Below are 21791 nucleotides of genomic sequence, written 5' to 3'. Positions count from 1 at the left end.
GCTCTGTGTACTCCCTTGTCAATTTTCTACTTTTCGTCCATTGCAGACGTACGCACTTTCTGTACAAATGTCCAAATACCCTGCCCAAATAGAGCGCCGTGCTTAGATTGTCCAAGCATTCTTCTTCCCCTGCAACTATAGTTGATGTTCGCTACCTTTCCGCACACATCCTACCCTCGTGGGTTCATGCTTTGACGTAATGGTAATTTCCTAATTTGGGTATTTCATGCCCGTGTATTGTGCGTGGCTCTTCAGTATGTTTGCACTATTTATTTTGGCTAAATATTTACATAGTGAGTCGCCTTCGATTCCACAAATATTCATGAGCTGCAATCTCCTTGCCCACAACCTAACGTAGATGGAGGCGCCATCGCAATATGGAATCTATTGCTGTTCAACGTCATTTCCTTCAGAACCACTGAATATGTTGCTTAGTTATTCGCCGAAGTGACAAATATATGCGTCTTTTATTAATGCTTCTATTTTACATAATCTGTTGCCAGGCGCAGTGCGGTTGTCAACCAGTAAAGAGCTTGTAACTTCCACATAATTTATCTTACTGCCCATAGGCGACGCGACAGTCCACTAATTCCTATGTTTCGGCCCGATCGGACCAGCAAATTTTAATGCATGTGGCCCCATGGGCACTTTTTCAAGACATGACCTGAGGGCTCTGTCCCTTGGCAACAGGCAGGACTCGCATAGTCGTCGTCTGCATCTGTTATCGGCTCGTCGTCTGCTCGCCCCACGCCTTCGGGTGTCAGGCCACGAGCGGGTTCGTTGGCGTGCCGTGAATCCCGTCGTATACGGGAGTGCGCGAGAAATCTCGAGACCGGATATTACATGACGCCTCACGGATGGCGGGCTCGCATAAGGCTGCCTAGATAAAGAGCGTTGCGACAAGTTTTCAGCCGTGTCACATTTCGCACGCATGAAAAAGCGCATTTACTCACGGCCACATCAAAGTAGTTGCCTCATGTACTTACAACCAGCACTTGTGTACAAGTCTTCTGTCGCAACTTATTGCATACGACAGTTCTACATCACCTAGTCTGGCCTTCGTATAGAGGATGTATAAGTAGTTAAATATTCTCAGGTAGTCTAAATTAACCTGACATAGAAATAATGTTTGAAAAATATATGAATCCGGAGTCCTCAACTACCGCATCTCTCAGAGCCTGCAGTTACATCGAGGAATGAAAACCCACATACACAACGTACCACGAATCTTTATAAACACTATTTATTTATGGGAAAATCAAAGCACCAGTGACTGCATTAATTCTTTGCGTTCACTTCAATCATAGCATTCTTGAACAGTGGCCATCAACCACGCTGCGAGGGAACGGATGAAGGAGACGACAAAAGAAAGAAGAGGGGAAGAGGCACCGTGGTGGCCTCGGATTGACTTTGGCCACCTATGTGCTCTGGCATTGCCCGCCATACGAAAGTCGTCTGCGTTTCGTTTTCATCAAAACGGGGACGCCGCGACTGTGACTGGACGTGTCTTCAGGGTTAGGCAGCGGCTGATGAGCTTAACCACTGAGCACCATGGCAGAGAAGCAACCACGGGAACTGTATTCATGATGTGGCGGGTTTTCAACGTAATCATCATCATTTTTCCTTAAAAGCCCCAAGGCGGGGCATTACATAAGGGGGGAGAAAAATAAAAATAAGTCACAAACGATAGGAATATTTGAAATATAACAGTGAAGAAGGCAAACATAATTTTTAAAAGAGCGTTACTAAACGAAAGAGTGAAAAATCATACATATACTGTGGCCAACACGCTATATCAAGAAGAGGAAAACGGGACCACTGTTTTGCAGACAAAGGTTCATAAAATTGATATACTGTATATATATATATATATATATATATATATATATATATATATATATATATATAGGGAGATTGACCTTAAAGAATACTGATAATTTAAGGTATTGCGTTTACGTGATACTGTCCTTACATGCGATTCTTCCTTACATGCGATTAAATATCGGGACGTCTACATCTTAAATTATTACGTGATCTCTGTTCTGATTTAAATGACTGTGTAGCCCAGCGCCCCCAGCCGGACGATCGGTGCCGACACGTGCAGATTATGAGCGAAATCGGCCGGTGAGAGCGGTATCAGCCTTTCTTTTAGCCGCTTTTAGCTTGTAAAAGCTCCGTTTTGTATGGACGTAGATTCATGATCATTAAAATGCAGCAGTTTATCTATATATGGGACAACCTTAATTTACCCTCCGGATAACTTTAACAGTATGCCTTCTGCATTTTGGCAGAATTATCCTTCAGAAATATTTTGGGTTCAAATTTCTTTAGAGAGGTGAAATGAATACCAACGTGTATATGAATATCCAGTTTAATTCGTTCCTAATAAGGGGGAAGCTAAAGGGCATGACTTGAAAGCGTCATGAATTATTAGACAGAGCAAAATAATGGGGAAGAAAGTAAAGAAGCAGACCATATATAATGGCACCTGTACCCTCGTTTATATTTCTTCATTGTCATCCTAGTTACTTTCGTGCTGCCCACACGAAGATATTAATTGACAATATCAAACTTCACAGTGGGAATGAGGTTGCTCACCTTGGGTCCCTTCTCCGTGTAGGTCGTCTGTAAAAAAATAAAATAAACCACACCGTTACAAAACCAAACGTGACTGAACGAGCACGTACTGTGCAATGAAAATCAAACGGTGGCTTGTACGTGCGATGTGTGCTCCGCTAGTTAAATGCAGTGATGTCGAACCTACGAGAAACTTTCCAAGAAGCCGAAAAGAAAGCGGCAGCAAATGATTCCCATACTTCTGCATGCAGCGCCTTGCAAATAGTCTATTTTAGTTTATTCAAAGTGCGTATCATGCTTTCGAACTTTTTACTAAGTACAACTTTTCACATATGAACCTCACACAAAAATCACCCCTACATTCCTTTTCCCCTTTTCCAATTTATTTTCTTGACGGAAGTGGACTCAGAAGAACAGAAAGTTTGGCGAGTCGGTTTTTGTCATCCATAAAAACACAACGATATTACGAACGATCGTATTGTTATGCTTGCTCCGTCGTCTTTTTCGCGCTGTTTGAATATGGAAGTGGACTGTGGACCACGGTATAATTCATACCTCCTGCACAGTTTTAATAAAAAAGAGCAAACCTCTTTGAAACACAGGCTAGTTATTGCTACGAATGTGGAGGTTAATGGTTATGAAATTTGAACTGTGGTGTAAAAAGCAAGTGTGAGCCTGTGTATTGCTATATAGGCCATCTTAATTTTTGTTAGTATACTTTTAAATCTGTTATCCTCAAAGGCCTCTTAGGCAATAAATACCATATAAACGTGTTGTGGTGAGTAAGTGCAATAAAGCATGCTAAGAATGAGTACCTGCGATAAGCAACCGCTTAAACGTGACTGAAGGTTTCAAGACTGGTGACGTCGACTACCAGAAAGGAAAGATGGTTCCAGACCTTGTCTTGGTCACGAAAGAATCTAATGGTATGTAAGTATTACCCACTACAGGTGGCGTTTCTTATCGGAGGACGTGTATTTTCGTTCGAGAAGTTTTGGATTGAAGAGACATGTTTGAGTAGAATCTAACGTTGTGCGGCGATCAAAGCTGGAGAAGGAAAACTAATTGAAGCAGCGCGGAAAATACGCTTAGCTAATGACAGTCCTGAAACACAACTGAGAAGAAGGCTGGAATCCACAGGAGGACGCGGGAAATGAGCACTTCGTACATACAGGTACTCCTAACCTGGAGTTTGACAAGCAAAAGTGCCTGCGGCAGGTACGGGAATTTTAGAGGCAATATCAACGTCTACGCCCTAATAGCTGCTCGCTCACTCGCCGTCATTTTTAATCCTACATGGAAACAAGTAAAACTTGAAGAAAATTAAAACGATTAAGATTATATTATACAGCAAGGCAAAAGCCTTTAATGACTCATGCTGTCGTGGACAAAATGTGTCCCGCTTTTGCAGCGGCTCAGATTGGCCGAGGCGGGATGACATCATAGAGGTATCGACCAATCGCAAAGCACTGCTACTGTATGCGCGAATACGTGCCTTAAATGGCCATAATCCAATCAATGACCAACCGCTAAGTTACATAGTTATTAATCTATTACTGATTAATCACATATTAATTAATTAATTAGTCCCAGTGGCATAGCAGAATGCGGCACTCAGGCTTTCTCTTTTCACTACTTTAGTCGCTAAAGTCCCTCGTAATTTTTTGTATGCGTCATGTGATCTCGAGCTTACTTGAGACGTCGAACCCGCTGTTCTGCTACCCAGACCGAAACTATATGAGAAAAACTTTCAGTAATGATTTATTTATCGGATTCAAGCGAAATCCGCCGCGGTGATTTACGTATACTAATGCATTGCGCATAATTCCAAAGGAAGAGTGCACGAAAATTGTTACCATTTTCTTTTGTCCAAAAGCTTTTCCAAAGGAACTATGCACTGTTATCTTCGTGGCATTAAGCACGATTCACCACGCAAATGACTCAGCTGATTGATTATACGTGTTTGACTATTCCTATGTGCCATTTAGTCCAGAGTGCCTTCCGTCGTCCTTTATCAGTGCAGCAAAGCCACAAAGGAAAGTGATTACACGAGAGGTCAAGACAGTGCATCTGCTCCCCTTGTCAGCAAGCGATGAAGGTCCTCCGGAGTTGTGGCCATGGCCTTTCTCCGTTCTAATGCCTCATTATCTCGACGTTTTTTTCAATTCAAAGAAGTAGTATTCATTAGCGGTGAGTTGTGTTAGTTGCGTTTTCATAATGTTCCGTGCAGAAAGGACCTTGAAGAGACACTATAAAGTTAGCACGCGTTTTTCTTTCTGTACTCAAGCCAGAGCCCCCGTAGGCATAATAAGATAAATCATAATGTGTCAGCATAATGAAGAAGCAGTAGTAACAGCATGTATACTGCCAAAGCAAAAATATACAAAACATAACACACGTCGATTGTCCACATTGTTAATGTAGATGATGCGGTTAAGTTGGAGCTGCAGAATGGTGCAATGAAATACAAGAAACTGTGGCAACAGAACAGGGAGGATAGTTTCAACCGAAGAAAGCACAAAGAAAAAAAATGAACGCGTAAAGCTTTATGCTGTATAAATTATATATGCATCATCAGACCGCTACATTGCTGCTTTCAATCCTCTACAAAACGTGAAAATTAATGTCAGGTGGCGACGCCACCGACGCTTGCGTGAATTACCCACGTGACGCAACAGTCGGTCGCGTTTTATCGAATAGCCGTCATCGGGACGAGTTGGCTTACTGCAGGGGAAAGGTCAAAACGGACCTGTATCTGTGGGCTTACGGGCAGCGCCGTGGAAACGGAAGAGTGATCACGTTAGTTTACCAGCGGCTTTAAATAGCAATGCGCCATGGTAATGCCGACACATTGACCCTGTCACGCCATTTTTCAGTCGGCTTGCACTCCTTTTTCGTCCCCAATAAAAATATGTTATTCGCCTCATTGCGGTTTTGTTAACTTAGGTTTAGTTGTCAGGACAGTGCACATATTTATCGCTGATAAAATTTGGTTTAAAAATAAAAAACTTTCGCGCAAACTCGTGACGTGATTAACAAATCATTTTGTTGTCACCATATGGAAGTAAATGATGGTATGACTTAACAGGAAACAAACAAAAAAAAAACGAGCATTTGCGTCACCGCAGTTTTCTCAACGAAATGGCCAGTAGTAATTACACTTGAAAGTCATTTTCGAATCTTTTCCATCTTTTCAAAGGCTCTGTGATGAGTGAAATCGGCTCCTTTGTCATTAGACCTTCAATTTGCACTGACTTCTTGTTAAGCTGTTTCAAAATCCAAGCGTCGCCACCGGCGGTCTCCCAGGTACGCCTCCCTGCGCATTCCGGTAGAAACGTTGCGATCTCTAGATTACCTAACTTGCTTGGCAAGGCTCCTGGAGTGCCCGAGGGTAGGTAACAGGCTGGACGGCAGCGCAGAATGGGTGGAAATGAGGCGAGGGAAGAAGGTACTTTTCAGAGGGGTCGTTAAAAGGGAAACTAAACTGCAAATACACATACGAGAAATCATGTGTGCAGGTAAAGCATCTACAGAAAGGCATGACTGCCCACAGCAGCCTCTGTAATCTACCGAGGATACCTCTTCTTCGTCTAGCACGTGTTTATCTTTTTCGTCTGCAAGCTTACCTAAACAGCAAGTTAACTATACCATCTCACCTACCCGGTCGTGTACACAACTTGTGTACGCTTAAAAAGATATCCGTAGAAAGACGAAACGGATGGTCAGTGCGTCGTTATTCATTCTGCTTTTAATTATTTGTGACTCAACGCCATATCGCGATCCAAACCCCGTTGTGGGTTACATGTCGTTATAAACGAGACCTCCTGGAACCTCTACTGGCATTCCGCAGCCTTAGAGAAGACGTAACAAACACGCTTGGAAAAAAAAAAAAAAAGAAAAGCTCAAAGCTGAAAGCTGAAATGCCGGTGGTGCATATTCGTGTTGCGTGCGAAATACAGTACATAAGTGATGCGCCTGGACCTCACTCCGTGAAGCTGTGCAAGTTTTGGTGTCATGTTTTCATAATACCCCTAATATAACTCCTTCTACGGATATTACATAGGAATAGTATAGAAGCGCAGCAATAGACCAATTATAGAAACGTGTGCACGGTGCTCATCGAGAATGTGACAACTACTGCGTCCTCCTTTTCTTTCTCATAGAGCTCTTTAATTTGCATAAATGACAATTCGCGGTGCAAGTGGCAAACTTTTCGATAAAATGTTGAAAAATGTTCCTTCCAATCAAAAAATAGTGTCTTTTGCAGTGCTCTGAAGCGCACGCCCATTAAAATAACAGTGGCCAGCTAGTGACAGAAAAATACTGTAATCCGGTCCGACCACCTATACCGTTCAATTGCGTGTGTCCATGTCTGCGTGCTTTTGGGTTTCCCTTGCATAGGAATCTGACCACTATGGCTGGAGTCAAGCGCGCAATCTGGTGCTCATCAGTACAGAGGCCGAAGTCGAAATGCACGATAGGCTGAGTTCGACCAAATTATGCTAACAATGCTACATACGTCGCTAGTACCTATTCTGCATTGCTTCTCAGGCGAGCTTTTGAAAAGTTGGAAAGAGCGAACGCAGTGAATCTCTAATTAATCTAACGTAGTGCCAAAATAAGGGGAAGACTAATGGAACGCATTTAATGAAACGCCTGAAGCGGCAACACTGCAATGATTCGGAATTTTCTGCCTGTTAGCGCGAAATTGCGACGAGGTAGTATTTGGATAGTAATGTACCGTCTTTGTGGTACAACAACCAGCATATTCGTCACGATACGACCGTTAGCTGTCGCACCAGTGGTCAATGAAACTTATCTAGGAATTGACGACACGCACATTCAACACTAAAGTGCATCATATAAGCCGAGTCTGCTGCCCACGGCGCAGTCTGAGGGTTCTCTGTTTATGTCTGCTTATTAACTGAAATATCCGTAAGCGACCTTTCGCGCCTTAACACGCGACTATATCAACGTGAATCTCCAAATACCTTACTTCAATTTATTTTCCTATCCGAAAGTGTGCCCCAGTGTAATAACAGTAACAATACTCGGGAAATTTGCATATTTGAACAGGAATACTGGTGAAACGCTGGATGCTGGTGAAATCAATCTCAATCGGTCGCGAATTTTCAGCCTTCCCTCCGCCCATTTTATCAGGAGAGGTTCGATAATGATAATGATCCCAACAACAACCGGCGCATACACACGTTGAAAGATAGAACCTGATGCATTCTAGCGGTGCTGTCTTCTTTTTCGTCTCGCCCGTTTTGCAAACTCACCCGGACAACATTGTCAAAGAGTTCCCCTACAGTGCAGGCCAGGTACAATATGCATAACCTTTTAAAAACACTGTTTTTCTTTACAGCTATTTAGGTAAACCCTTTGCCCAGGTGATTACGGCAAAACGGACGGCAAAGTATTGCTGACAAGTCTGGCATGAAATTCATATGGTCCTTTTTTGTATTAACAAAAATATATACTTGACGGATTACCATCACGCTTACCATTTCTAGAGCAGTGCAAGAGGCGCAACGAGCTTTGAGAAGACCTCGAGAGGGGGAACTCCTTACGTCGCAGAAGATCCGAGAGTGCACTACGGCAGAAACTTTCTCGCTCACGCGGCTGCTCGGAATAGTCTCGCGCCGGCTCTCGAAGGTCGGGAGAGGAGGCTAGCTTGACCGGAATTCCGGCGCTCTAGAAATTAGAGGATACCAGATGACGTCACCACACCCGAGTCTAGGGAGAGCCGACAAGATTGAGAAAGAGAGGGGTGAGAGGGAAGTTTACTAGTCTGGTCAGTCGAGGTCGCGGTATCGAACGACGTCACGGAAAAACAAGTGTCATCCGACAACCGCCGCGAGCTACGCCGCGTCGTCTGCTGCGGGACCAAGTCTTAGCAAATCTCGCCGGTCTGCTGCAACCCAGACGGAGCAGGCGACTACATTATCTGCTATCTTATGCGGCACGCACCCTAAAGCTGAGGCCATCTCTTCTTCCCGCCTTTGGTTTCTCTTGGGCGGCGAGGGGCTGCCTGTTTCCTTTTTCTTTTTGGGGACTTCGCTTTATCGCAGGGCTGGATGTTCGCCGAGTTTTCTCAGGGTGGAGCAGCATGTATACGACCGCCACACCGCCACGTCGCATGTTTGTCCGGCAAAGATAGAGGCAGCAACAGAGATATTTTTGGTCGCCATGAACAGCATGCCTTCGTCCGAATCGACGTTTTGGTTGTCACTGTATCAGGAAAGCGGACACTGGAAGAAGAGCCCGCTGGAAACTTCCGTTTCATGACGGATGCACCGAACTTCCCAGGATGTTCCAAACACCAAAGCAACGTTAAACGGTTGCTGTGTACAGTGTGAGCTGCAGAAACGTTTGTTGCATTTGCACGTTAAGCTTATGTTAGATATTAGCAAATAACATTACACGTTTTATTGTAAACAATAACTTCCGACTCAAAACAAATACTATGTTAATGATAGGCTCTAAAGGTTTTTTTTAAAAAACATTAGAAATGCTAAGCTACAAAACATTATGCTAATTACTATGCTAACCAAATATTTTATAATGAGTCCATAATCGATACTATAATGTTCGAACTATAACTGTAAAACAGCATTACAAGTAAGTATTTCAAGCGTTTTGTCTCACAATCATAGGGTATTTAAATTTTTCAATCAGCAGAATTTCTCATAAAATTCTTTGGACGCCGTTTGCCACTGACTGTAGGCACAGCCCCAAAACTTCAAAAGAAAATTTTGCTTAATGACTACTATAATATAAGAAACACGTCCTGGCTGGCAGCTATAAAAGTTTAAAGCTGCGTTATACGTTCGAAGGTGAGCGTATCACTTGCATGTATTAGCTGTACTTCAGTGATCAAATGTCGCCCCATTGCCTTGACCTTGATCTTTGCAAATTTTTAATTAAAGCTATGGGCTATTGGAAATGACGGGTCCAGCCTTGCGCAGCTACTTCATCATTTTAGTAAAAGTTGTATTTATGCATGCCCAAATGCTTAGATAAGGCGAGGAAAATTGTATTCCATATTGTAAAATTGTAAAAAAAAAACAGATTAACGTTTAACCAAAAAAAAAAAAGAAAGGAGGAGTGTTCTAATGTTTCGGAATTACATACGTTTAGTTTGTTTCAAAATCTTGAACGGAATATCCGTACTACGTTATGCAGTCTTCAGTTCAGTTCAGTCGTTCAGTCGTGTCCGACTCTTCGTGACCTTATGGACCATGTCACGCCACGCTGACTGGCCAAAATACCGGAGTGGGTTGCCATTACCTTCTCCAGTGAATCACATTTTGTCAGAACTCTCTGCCGTGACCTGTCTATCTTGGGTGGCCCTACACAGCAGAGCTCACGACTTCATCGAGTTTCGCAAGCCCCTCCGCCACGACAAGGCAGTGATCCATGAAGGGAACTGCATGGATCCATGATCCATGCAGTCTTAATTAACCTAAACTGGCACTTCAGTGTATGATTAATGGAGGAAGGTACGGACGTATCCACTTTTGGCGTCATGTGGGCAGTTCAGTAACAAAAATGGATTAAATGTAAACTAAATGTGCGTATATCGCCTACAGGCACCCATTAGCATAGCCACAATTCGCAAAATTCTAATCGAATACTAAAGGCACACTAGAGCAAATTTTGAGCTGGTCTTTTTAACGTGGGAACTCGATTTACACTCTCCGAGTATTCTCAGAAGCAAATTATTGCCCTTTCACTCTTCTAGCTTTCACTCCCACCTTGGTCTTTTCCCCACGGCGCGGATCAGGTGTCCGCGAGGAGGTCTCACAGACACTTTTCTAACAATTTAAAATACATAAGTTAAAAAAATGAAATAGAACTGCAGGAGGGAAATGAGGAGGAAAGCTGAATCTGCATTGAAGTAATGCGAAAGCACGGATGCTGCGGTTGGTTGCTTCTGGTTGCTTCTAGTTGCTTAACTTACTTGTTTACCTATTTTAGTCGTTAGTACTTTCAAATTGCGCGCCAATCCCTTCCTATGCCCTTTTCCGGCTCTACTTCCGGTTGCGTGACGTCACATCCTTGACGTCATATCCAACACGACACATCTTCCCCTCTTTTTCTCCGCACGAGGCAGCGGAGGTGGCTCAGCTACAGAGCCAGTAGCAGGCCTGTGAATTTTATTTTCCTTCTTCCTACAACCACTGATTGATTATAGGAAGGGAAAGGCGCGGTAACTGTCTCACTTGTTTTCTGTGTACCCCTCAAACTCGCTGTAAGGGAAGGGAGGAAGGTGGGAGTGAAAGTGTAAAGAGAGAAAGAGGAGCCGTAGTGGAGGGCTACGGAATAATTTCGACCACCTGGGGATATTTAACGTGCGCTGACATCGCACATCACACGGACGCCTCTTCGTTTCGCCTCCATCGAAATGCAGCCACCGAGGTCGGGTTCGAACCCAACAACAACGGAAAGAAGAGAGAAAGTAGAGAAGAAAAAGAAGAGGGAGAGAAAGACGCGCGCCGCAACAGCCGTCGTCCACCACCTAAACGGTGGCGGGTGCAATGACGGCCCACAACAGATACAAATTTGGTGGCTGGCTAGCCCCCGCCGCAAGCGGCGTTTACCTACCGTCCTAGCCTCGTAAGGCCAGGAACCGCCACCCTTCACCACCTCCACCTCTCAATGCGAGTGCACGTAAAAGATGCCCCGCCGGGGTGGTGCAGTGGTAAAACGCCCGACTACTGTGCCGAAGTACCCGGGTTCGAACCCAACCTCGGCGGCTGCGTTCGATGGAGGCGAAACGAAGAGGCGTCCGTGTGCTGTGCGATGTCAGCGCACGTTAAAGATCCCCAGGTGGTCGAAATTCTCCGTAGCCCTCCACTACGGCTCCTCTTTCTCTCTTTCTACTTTCACTCCAACCTTCCTCCCTTCCCTTCCGGCGTGGTTGCGGTGTCCACAGAAAACAAGTGAGACAGTTACCGCGCCTTTCCTATAAACAAATCAGGTATCCCCAAGTGGTCCAAATTACTACGTTGCCCTCCACTAAGGCTTCCCTTTCTCTCTTTCACTTTCACCTTTCTTCGTTCGAATTTTTATCTGTTGTAGGCCGTCATCGCAGCCGCCACCGCTTCGGTGGTGGATGACGGCTGTTGCGGCGCGCGTCTTTCTCTGCCTCTTCTTCTTCTTTCTTCTCTATTTTCTCTTCTGTCTGCACGAGGCAGCGGAGGTGGCTCAGCTACAGAGCCAGCAGCAGGCCCGTGCATTTTCTTTTCCTTCTCCCTACAGCCGCAACAACAATAACAAAGACAACTTCATTCACACAGCACGCTTGCATATCAGTTAAGCGATTCCACTCTCATTCTACTCTCTAATCGATGTAACAAAAAAGGAATATGCGCAAGTACAGTCTTTGCGAGAATATATATATTCTCGAATTGTAAAAGTGCGGTCTATGCGCCTAGAGACATAGTGTGGCTCTTTGTTACAAGCAAGTTTTACAATAGTTTATTTGTTAATACCGTTTTTATTATGGTAAATCATAAACAACAGATTAACCTTAATTTTCTTCGGTGGGAGGCAAGCAATTCCCAGTTGAGTTCGTCCTTTATGGCACCTACGCTATCCTTTCTTCCGAATCGTCTCAAGAGGAAACTGGCTGCGCGGTTTTGAATTTTTTTCAATGTGCTCGAAAAATTCAAAAATAACACATGCACTGCATGCGGTGAAGTCTCGGACATCCTTCTCATTATATGGAACTGCAAAGAGGAAACCACATATGGAACTGCAAAGAGGACTGAGGAAACCACCCACGCTATTGGTTGGTTGGTTTGTGGGGTTTAACGTCCCAAAGCAACTCAGGCTATGAGAGACGCCGTAGTGGAGGACTCCGGAAATTTCGACCACCTGGGGTTCTTTAACGTGCACTGACATCGCACAGCACACAGACGCCTTGCTTTTCGCCTCCACCGAAAAGCTGCCGCCGAGGCCGGGATTCGATCCCGCGTCCTTGGGAACAGTAGTCGAGCGTCGTAACCACTGCGCCACCCCGGCGGGGCCACGCTATTCCGTTAAACAATTAAAGTTTACTCTCTCTCGCTCTCTCAATGAGCATCTTGTTCGAAAGGTCCCAAACCGCACATTCATATTCCAATATAGGTCTTACGCAACTCATATAGGCCTTATTTTTTAGACTGGTATGAGAACATCTCAAATGTACCTGGTCTCGGTGCCCAGATGTTAGATCTCGGTTATATCGCGATGTCGGCGCCGACAACATGAACTAAAAGCATTGCATGCTTAAAAATAACATACGGCTGTGAACGTGATTCGAACTCACGGCGAATTCAGTGCGCAGGTCAACATCCCTGGACGCTGCATTAGGCAACCAAGCCGTTTTCTTTTGTTAGGCAACCAAGCGATGGCCGCAGGCTGATGAAACACGTGTTAAACAGCAATTCTCGAGCTGTGGGTCACCTTCAACTTTAATCCGAGCGCAAGTCAGTTTCAATTCTATCAAGACCATGCAGTCACTTGCACATTCAAACCAAAATTTAAACACGTGCCGCATCTGTTTGGGCAGCCATGCCGCAAGAGCTAACGACTTTTCAGACTGTTCTATGTAGTTGCCAAGGAGATTAATGGAGAAAGGACAAATACAGAGTGTGAAGCCAGCCGCCCGCATTCCCGGCCTAAATCCGGAGCCTTCAGTCACATTTCAGCCACCAGACACATTTTGGCGGCAAATCACAATAAGCTCACGCTGGATCATGGAAAAAGCAAGAGAGTTCCAGAAACCCATCTACTTCTGCTTTATTGATTATGCGAAAGCGTTTGACTGCGTAGATCACAGCAGATTGTGGCAAGCTCTCCAAGAGATGGGAGTTCCAATTCACCTCATCTGTCTCCTCAGGAACCTGTATGAAGGGCAAGAGGCCACAGTCAGAACTGGGCATGGTCTTACTGATTGGTTTCCGATAGAGAAAGGAGTGAGGCAAGGCTGCATACTGTCGCCCTGCCTATTTAACCTATATGCAGAGTGCATCATGAGAAAGGCCGGTCTGGACGAGTCTTCAGCTGGAGTGAAGATTGCTGGAAAACGTATCAACAACCTTAGATATGCGGATGATACCACTTTAATGGCAGAAAGTGAAGTGGAACTCAAGGGACTTCTGATGCGCGTACAAGAAGAGAGTGAGAAGTTTGGGCTTAAACTGAACATTAAAAAGACAAAGATCATGGCGTTTTGCCCTATCAAGTCCTGGAGCATCAATGGACAAGAAGTGGAAGCTGTGACAGATTTTCTGTTCTTGGGCTCCAAGATTACCTCGGAAGGAGACTGCAGCCATGAAATTAGGAGACGTCTGCTTCTGGGAAAGAGAGCAATGGTTAGCCTTGACCGCCTAGTAAAGAGCAGAGACATTGGTCTGCCAACCAAGATCCATATAACTCGTGCTGTGGTCTTTCCAGTTGTGATGTATGGATGCGAGAGTTGGACTGTGAAAAAAGCTGACCGCCGAAGAATTGACGCGCTTGAATTGTGGTGCTGGCGAAGACTCTTGAGAGTTCCTTGGACTGCCAGAAGATCAAATCAGTCGATATTGTCGACCATAAACCCTGACTGCTCATTGGAGGGTCAAATTCTAAAGTTAAAGCTCAGCTACTTTGGTCATCTGATGAGAAGAGAGGAGTCGCTGGAGAAAGATTTGATGTTGGGAAAGGTTGAGGGTCGCCGGAGAAGGGGTAGGCAGCGAACGCGATGGTTAGATGGCATCCTCGAGGCACTGCAGATGAAGTTATGTGATGTTAGGAAGATAGTGAGAGACCGGAAAGCGTGGCGTGACATGGTCCATAGGGTCACGAAGAGTCGGACACGACTGAACTGAACTGAATGCGTCATTTTATTTTATTATCTTTTATTTTATTTGTATTCCAGATACATTTTTGAAATTTAATGCCAATTTAGCGCCCCGGCTTGATATATGTGGTACAGGTACAGGCGAAGACATTTCAAACTTCTTTTGAGCCTTCCGGTACATTCCACCAGAAAGAAACGGGTGCCGTTTCGTATGGAATATGATGCTGTTTGACGGGCCTTCGTTTCGGTGAGAAGTAGCTAAAACTTACCACCTCTGGTATATAGAAATAGCAGTTATTACTCTGTATTTTTAACATATTACTGAAAACAAGACACAACATTTGCTAAATGCAAGAACGAGCACACTAGAAATTCAAGTTTCGCGGGCTGAACTTGATATGCGCCCTGAAAGCGTTTTGTAGAACGGCTATCATCGTGACTTGCTAAATAAAATAAAATGCAGGTTTTAAAGCTCATTTTACCGATCAACCATCTACGACACCATTATGAATTTTACTGACAAAAAAAAAAAAAAAGGAAGACTGTCCATATTTCAATCCAATCCAATCCAGATCAATCCAAAAATTGGAGGAGATTGTTGTTCGGATTATGACGGTGGTTGGAGAAGTTGGTAACCGAACTAACCGAACGCGCGATGAAAATAATTAAGGAAAGCACCGCATTTCTCAGCAACTATGAAGTCCTCAAGCTGCTCAAGGAGTTGCAGAGTGACAAGAAGTCGTCGGGTGGCGGTGGCAGCAAAGCTGCGCGGACGGTCCCCAATCTTGCTACTGTGTCGTACGAGACCATCACCTACCTCGAGCAAACGGCGTGCGCTCGGCAAACGGATGAACGCATCGAGGACTTCCTCCAGCAAATCTCTGCGTTGCCTTTCAAGCTGACCAAGATAGAAAAGCTTCAGCTTATTAATCACAGGCCGACCACCGCCGTCGAGATCCAATTGCTCATCGAGGAAAGCGAAGAACGCCTTTCCGAGGACGACGTGCAGACGATTCTGGACCTTGTTGAACGCACGCTTCCGCCTGCAGTCGAAGAGGAAGCCGAAAACGAAGCGGACGATGCCGACGATGATTCAATGCAGTGCGAATGAAAGCATGTGCTGATAAATGGCAGTGACTACAAAAGTGTTCTGTGAACTCCATGACACATATTTGGCTTTAGCCTTTCACGGAGCATTGCGCGGAACCTCGCCTTTCTGAACACTGTTTCATGACTGCTAACCTTTCAGTGGCTGTGCGAAGTGCTTGATACACATGTGATCTGTGCCATTAAAGTAAATTTTCCGCAACCTGTTGTCTGCTAACGGTGGGCCATTGTTTTACTTTAGTGCTACGCTATGTGTTCTGCAGAGATATGTTCGAAGTAGCACTGGAAAAAATTAGACATTCACGCACTTTTAATTTTTTTTTTTTTCCTCCTCCCGTCCATTGCAGTAATTGCAATAATTGCGGATTCAAGTGACATTGGCACGGCTACTCTTGGCTCACGTCCTTATATTGGACGCTGGTGGAAGCCAAGTCAACTGAAGACTAGCCAGGCAGGCATTCGCGGAATACGGACGGGGCAACTAGCAAGGAGACAAGGTCGATCGAGCGGCTACGAAATGGGGCTTGGTATGCCAGCATTGCTTTCACTGCATGCGCACTGTCGTATTAATCCGCCAAATCAATGTTTAAAGGGTCTGCAACCACCTTCTGCTGCTCTTCAGTCGATAGAATGGTAGAAACAACGTTGATGCGGTTACGATGCCTCTGGAGAGCAAGTGGCACAGTTAGGGGTGACTTTTCCTCTCAAAATGATTTTGCTCATCAGCACAGCTCTGCCTTTTCCACCCTACTCAAGATGCCTTAAATGCTGTTGATGACGAGCTGCAGTTCGTACTGACGAGTGCAAGCTGATAGACCGTTTGTGACCTGGGCCAGACGGGCGGTGTTTGCAGTCGCCGGTTTGGTGCACGGTTTTTTCGAGATATGTTGGAAAGCATGAATATGGTTAGTGCCAAAGATTCATTCTTTGCCTTTTCACTGCAAGTCACGACGCCTCAGTTTCGAATCTCCTTTCGCAGCCCTGAATAGGAAATGCTGAAGCCGATATGTTGATTCTCGTTTTGCTAGGAAACAGAAAAAAAAGGGGGGGGGGGGGGGGGGACAGAGGAAAGTTTGGGGTCAATCATTGTTATAAGGAGAAGCCGACTAGAAAAAAAGTTCAAACAAGTTGTTTGGATTTTCCAAAAATCGTTCAATACTTTTCATCGGATGCTTACACCTCGGGTAAAGCATCACGATATAGTAATTACTTGAGTTTCTTTACTAGCATAGCTGGAGAGCTTAAAACAAAAATAGAAGATACATATAGATTCTCCAAGCAAAGGATCATGTCGGCTTGAACTTTTGTGTGACTTGAACTATTAGATGTGGCTGGTATTAGATGGTACAGTATTTACTGGCTTGTATTTACTACTCTTAAAAGGTGTCCACAGCTAAATAAAAACGAGGGCATGAGGACAGCACACTTGTGCAAGTTGCCACCTTGCTCGCTTGTAGCTTTCACTCCACTGCGAACAACTTGAGCTTGAGTATATGCATTACATTCTAGCATACCATTACTTAGTCCTTTAAATAGGCATTGAAGGGCACACACACTTCTGTGTGTGTTCTTACTGTGCAGAGTACTGACATGTTAAGATGTTCGACTGGTAACAAAGAAATCAGCAAAATATCAGGATTAGAGAGATTTCCTCTTTCTTCATTGTCATTGCCTAAAATTTCATGTTTCAATACGATTTGCATTTTACTGACCTTTGTTAGCATATACCCAAATTCATTAATCCATGTAATCAAGGTGCCCGTGTGCTGTGCGATGTCAGTGCACGTTAAAGAATCCCAGGTGGTCGATATTTCCGGAGTCCTCCACTACAGCGTTTCTCATAGCCTGAGTTGTTTTGGGATGTTAAACTCCACAAACCAACCAACCAACCAATTGGCACTGCATCACATGTCTGGTCTGAAATGTTTGAAAAATAATTTGCTTTTGCTTTTTGTCTTCAATAATTTTGTGCACTTGTTCACACAGTTTTTATAGTTTGACAATATTCTATCTATATTTGAAAACAAAAATATATTCAGCTCTTTCCTAAACATGTTTTACGTTGTGGTCATATGAGAAAAATCACTGAATGTATGTACACTTTAGTTCTGGCACACAGAATTCCCCATGGTTTTAATTTATCCGTAATCCTGCATTATAGCTGTCCTTTATGCTTATGTTGACAAGGCTCATAAATGTGCTAATCATCTTTCTGTAGATGAACTTGACTTGTTAGTAGGTTAGGTGTAACATAAACAGCAGGTGACAGTTTTTTGAGAAAGGTATGTAACAATTGTAGCTTGCCAGTGCTCAGCTGTGGTGGCCGATTTTTAAATTTATGGCTGGATAGTGAACATGCTTAGAACTCAACCAAGAACGCCATGGGAAAGAAAATGATTGTGCTAACGTTAAGAGAGCATCATAAGTCTGGAAGCAACTGTTAGCAACACCCTGGCTGAAGTCAAGAGGGGAATTTGGACGTGGGTAGAGACCTTGTAATGCATGAAGCACAGCTAATGGCTTTATGGCTTAGCTAATTGATAATGGAGAGAACAGATAACTGTTAACTCAGATTCTCCGAGAGGGAAAACGATAGCTAGGCTTTGTCAAGGAGTTAGGGTGGGGGATGGAGATTAGGAAGTTTAATGGGATATAGTCAGGCGGCTGGCTCAGTCATGTGGTAACAAGAGGAATATGAGAGACACTGTTGTCCTGAAGTGAATGTGCTTGGGCGGTGATGGTGGGAGGAACATGGGAGAACAAAAAGGAATGGAAGGGACAGATGTGACCCCTGTGCAACTTATATGGCCTGTATTATTTTGAGATAATTTATATATATAGTTTGCCACCTGCAGAAATCTCGCATACACAGTATTAACAATGGCTCCACGTTTACTCACAGGAGCCTGGCTGAGGCAGGCATGGAAGCTGTATCCTGAAAGTATACTCATGGGAGGTGTGGCCTTGGCAAGTAAGCTGTTTGTAGCAGACTCCTGTCACTTTTGCAACTTGTGTTATGTTAAAAACAAGTATTTATTAGCATCTTGATTCCTGTCAGTTTTGCAACATGTGTTATGTTAAAAACATTTATCAGCATCTTGAACTTATTCTTGTGGTAATGTTGTGTGAAGTCTGATGTAGATGTTCTTGTGCATGGGGTAAACAAAAACTGAAGAAAATGCGTAATTATAGTGTTGCTCATGTACAGAGCTTGTGATGAAATACAAATATTTTCTCAGTTTTCTGTTTAATGGCTGTACATTTGTATCGGTGCTTGCTGTGTCGGGTTTCATGTCTGGTGAGGCGAAAATTCATTCTTGAACTAAAAGTGACATTTTAAGCTTACTTCAAATAAAACACCTTTTTTTTTCAAACTTTTTTTTATTGTAACTGGTTTAATGTCTTATAGCTTCTTCAGGTGCTAATTGTTGTCCATAAGGAGAAAATGTTGAAGTTTACAAACGTTACTGAGGAGCATGCCAAAACGTACAAGGAATGTTTCCAACGTTCCAGTTGCTTATTTCGCAGGTTCAGTAAAAAGCTCATATCTTCACATCTTGACTTATCTCAAGATTTCATGTTGAAGTTATGCTTCTCTTCATTTATTCCTTTCCAGAGAGTTACGTGAACAAATGAGGTATCAACCTTAAAATAAATTTTTGCATTCATTTGACATGCCACTTTGAAAAGGTTTTTTGGGCAACCTTGTGCCACTCTTGTTATCAATTTCCACTGATATATACATATATATATTTTTAGAATTTTTGAAATGCTTGAACAGAGGAAATACTACTTGGCATGCTAAACTACAACAAAACTTTGCATTCAACTTTACTTGCTCTCAACAATAAAACTCATCAGTATAATTACTATGATCACTTTCACATTTGCACGGAGTCACGAAAAATGTTTTAAGTTTGCCTAAAATTATGTTGAAGTTTGACGTCACGGGGGATCTTATCCGATATACAGGCACTGATTTATGTTGTGGAAGTCTTTAACCATAAGTGTAATGTCAGGGTGGTAGGTTGGACCAACTATCAGTGTTGGTTGCCGTTTGTCTCATTAGTAACCTAAATAGTGTAAGTGGCAGCAAATAATTATTTCTTATCTCTGTAGTTATGATTTGAGCTATATTCAGTTTATATACCGTTAGTATAGATAACATGCAGTTGTTAAGTGAGTCAGTAGTCTGATAGTCATGATATGAAAGTCCTGTTTCGGTGGACAACTAATTGGCTGTGTTCATTCTGAGTATTGCCCATGTTTCTTGGCAATATATAGCTCTATAGTGCACAAATCTGAAATGGTGCATTTTCAAAATTGAAGGCCAAATCATTCCTTTTCCTTGTGTTAAGAGAGGGCCAGTTGATTGCTGACCACTGTGAAACATTGCTAAGTTCATTGATTTTGGACTGTAGTTGTTTTAATGCATTTCCAGTCAAAAATAATGTAGTGTCTTCAGCCCAGCAAATATAAGACCGACAAGTTTGTACGCTGCGCTTTCCATACAAGATCTGACAGTGTTCAGGACCTGTGTACAAATGTGCATACAGTGTGTGAAAGGGTTAGATTCAGGAAACAAACAAGCAAAAAAAAAAAAAAAGTTCGATAGGACATGTAATGCTTTCACAATTAAAGTAATGTGTGTTTTGTCAGATGAAATGATTTCAACAATGATTAAGCCATGACAATAAAAATGGCACAGTGTGTGTTAAAATATTGTGTATTGCAGGGCCCTGCAGTGGGTAATGATGTCGAATTAGTCCGGTGAGAGTTTAGAAAGCATTATATTTTTTTGACCGAGATTTGTGTTTATGATTGCAGCTATGGCCTAGTTGGATTTTAGTGCATTCCTTGTGTGTGAGAGGCGTAGGGTTTGATCTCCATTGCCGCCAGGAACATGGGGCTTTGACTACATCTTGTGTAGACCGAAATACTTACCCGTAGGCATAATGATTGTTGCTTCTTGTAATGACAGGAAACACTGTCTCGCTTGTTTTGTAGTGACTCCCCCTGGGATCTGGTGTGCCTACCAAATACATATAAAGCCTTGGCACTACAGGAGAGAGTACACAGGTGAGAATGCCAGATTCCCTATAGTTACGAAAAAAAAAAAAAAAAACTGCCGGCACACTTTGTCAGAGAGAGCAGTCGTGCAATGAGAACAACCTGCTTCCTTGTGACCGCTGCCATGATTAGCTGAATGCTGAAGTAGATGCCTGCATGCACCTGCTTTGCTGCAGCATGATTATGTCATATACAAGCCTCGCTATATATATATATATATGGGGTACCAAGTCGCCCCACAGCCTTGGTAGGTAGTGCACAAACCTTGTGTTTAAAGTTTAAACACACAAGTATGCTTAGCTAGTTTTTTTGTTTTTTTAATATTCCAGCCGTACTTAACTTTGCCCGAGAATATTGCAATGGCTCATGCATTCATTTACAAACGTTGCACTGAATTATGGTCATCAGTATAATCACTCAAATCATGACAGAAGGGATGTGCCCCTACAGATGTCAGACTGCCATTTCTTGTCATGCTGTATATCTACATTTTAGTGTACTTTCTGCCTAGAGGTCGAAGTGCCCTTGAGCTTTAATGGCTGCCTGTCTTTTGTTTGCAGTTATTAGGGATGATGACCCGTACGCAAAGGTTCTGGAGGAAGCCTACAAGAATTTTGTTCCCCACAAGCCTCCCACGTAGGAAGCGTTCGTGTAGCGCCGTAATAGACATCTCTGTGTAGCGCACGTCAAATAAAATGCTTGATGTTGTTTTACATCGTCAGTGGCTCTCGAAAGTCTGCATTGAGAACGCAACTAGCCTTGCGAGATGCAGCACAGTCTGCTCCATTCACAGCAAAAAAGCTCTATAAACATAGAACACAAGTTACACAACTTAAAGCTAAGTACTACTGTATGCTTATGATAAAAGTATTAAGCGCATTTAAAAATAAAAAAAAAAGCCTATTCATAACTGCTGAGCCACCTCTGTGTTCTTCCATACATCTGTGTGAGAAAACCGAAAAGTTCCCCTCAGCCAAACTGCTGGCTTGTTCTTGTTTTCATCTGAAACTTGCCGAAGTCCGAGTGAATGAAGTGACAATCTGCATCATGTGCAACTGACAGACAAAAAAAAGAAAAGTCAAACCCAGTCATGAACCTTGTGCTGTGCTTGACCTTGTGAGTGCCCTTGGCAAAACTTTGCATATGCATAACAGCATTTTACACATAGCCAAGTCATATATATAGCATAGGGTCACTCAAG

At 43.4% G+C, this 21791-nt stretch overlaps 3 protein-coding genes across 3 annotated transcripts in view; 2 read left to right on the top strand and 1 right to left on the bottom strand.

Moving 5' to 3' along the window:
• Hpd (4-hydroxyphenylpyruvate dioxygenase) overlaps window positions 1-8243 on the bottom strand; it is a 29404-nt gene extending 21161 nt beyond the window's left edge. The window contains exons 1-2 of the mRNA XM_084604798.1: window positions 8085-8243; window positions 2599-2625 (exon numbers count right to left, since the gene is read on the bottom strand). Coding sequence (XP_084460924.1) covers window positions 2599-2625; window positions 8085-8087 — 30 coding nt within the window. The 5' untranslated portion in view covers window positions 8088-8243. The remainder of the gene's footprint in view (window positions 1-2598; window positions 2626-8084) is intronic.
• Window positions 8244-14994: 6751 nt separating this feature from the next.
• On the top strand, window positions 14995-15754 carry Polr3I (RNA polymerase III subunit I). Its single transcript, XM_084604796.1, has one exon. It carries the CDS (start codon window positions 15069-15071, stop codon window positions 15522-15524), a length of 456 nt encoding a protein of 151 aa, XP_084460922.1. The 5' UTR covers window positions 14995-15068; the 3' UTR covers window positions 15525-15754.
• Window positions 15755-15898: 144 nt separating this feature from the next.
• Window positions 15899-21303, top strand: LOC146190063 (uncharacterized). Its single transcript, XM_084604797.1, has 4 exons — window positions 15899-16047; window positions 18423-18491; window positions 20528-20599; window positions 21151-21303. Exons 1-4 carry the CDS (start codon window positions 16038-16040, stop codon window positions 21228-21230), a joined length of 231 nt encoding a protein of 76 aa, XP_084460923.1. The 5' UTR covers window positions 15899-16037; the 3' UTR covers window positions 21231-21303.
• Window positions 21304-21791: the final 488 nt, after the last annotated feature.

This window comes from Amblyomma maculatum, chromosome 5, assembly GCF_055883805.1.
Source record: "Amblyomma maculatum isolate TAMU_Amacu chromosome 5, ASM5588380v1, whole genome shotgun sequence".
In the NCBI taxonomy this organism is placed as follows: Eukaryota; Metazoa; Arthropoda; class Arachnida; order Ixodida; family Ixodidae; genus Amblyomma; species Amblyomma maculatum.
This window is presented reverse-complemented; position numbering and strand designations above follow the sequence as displayed.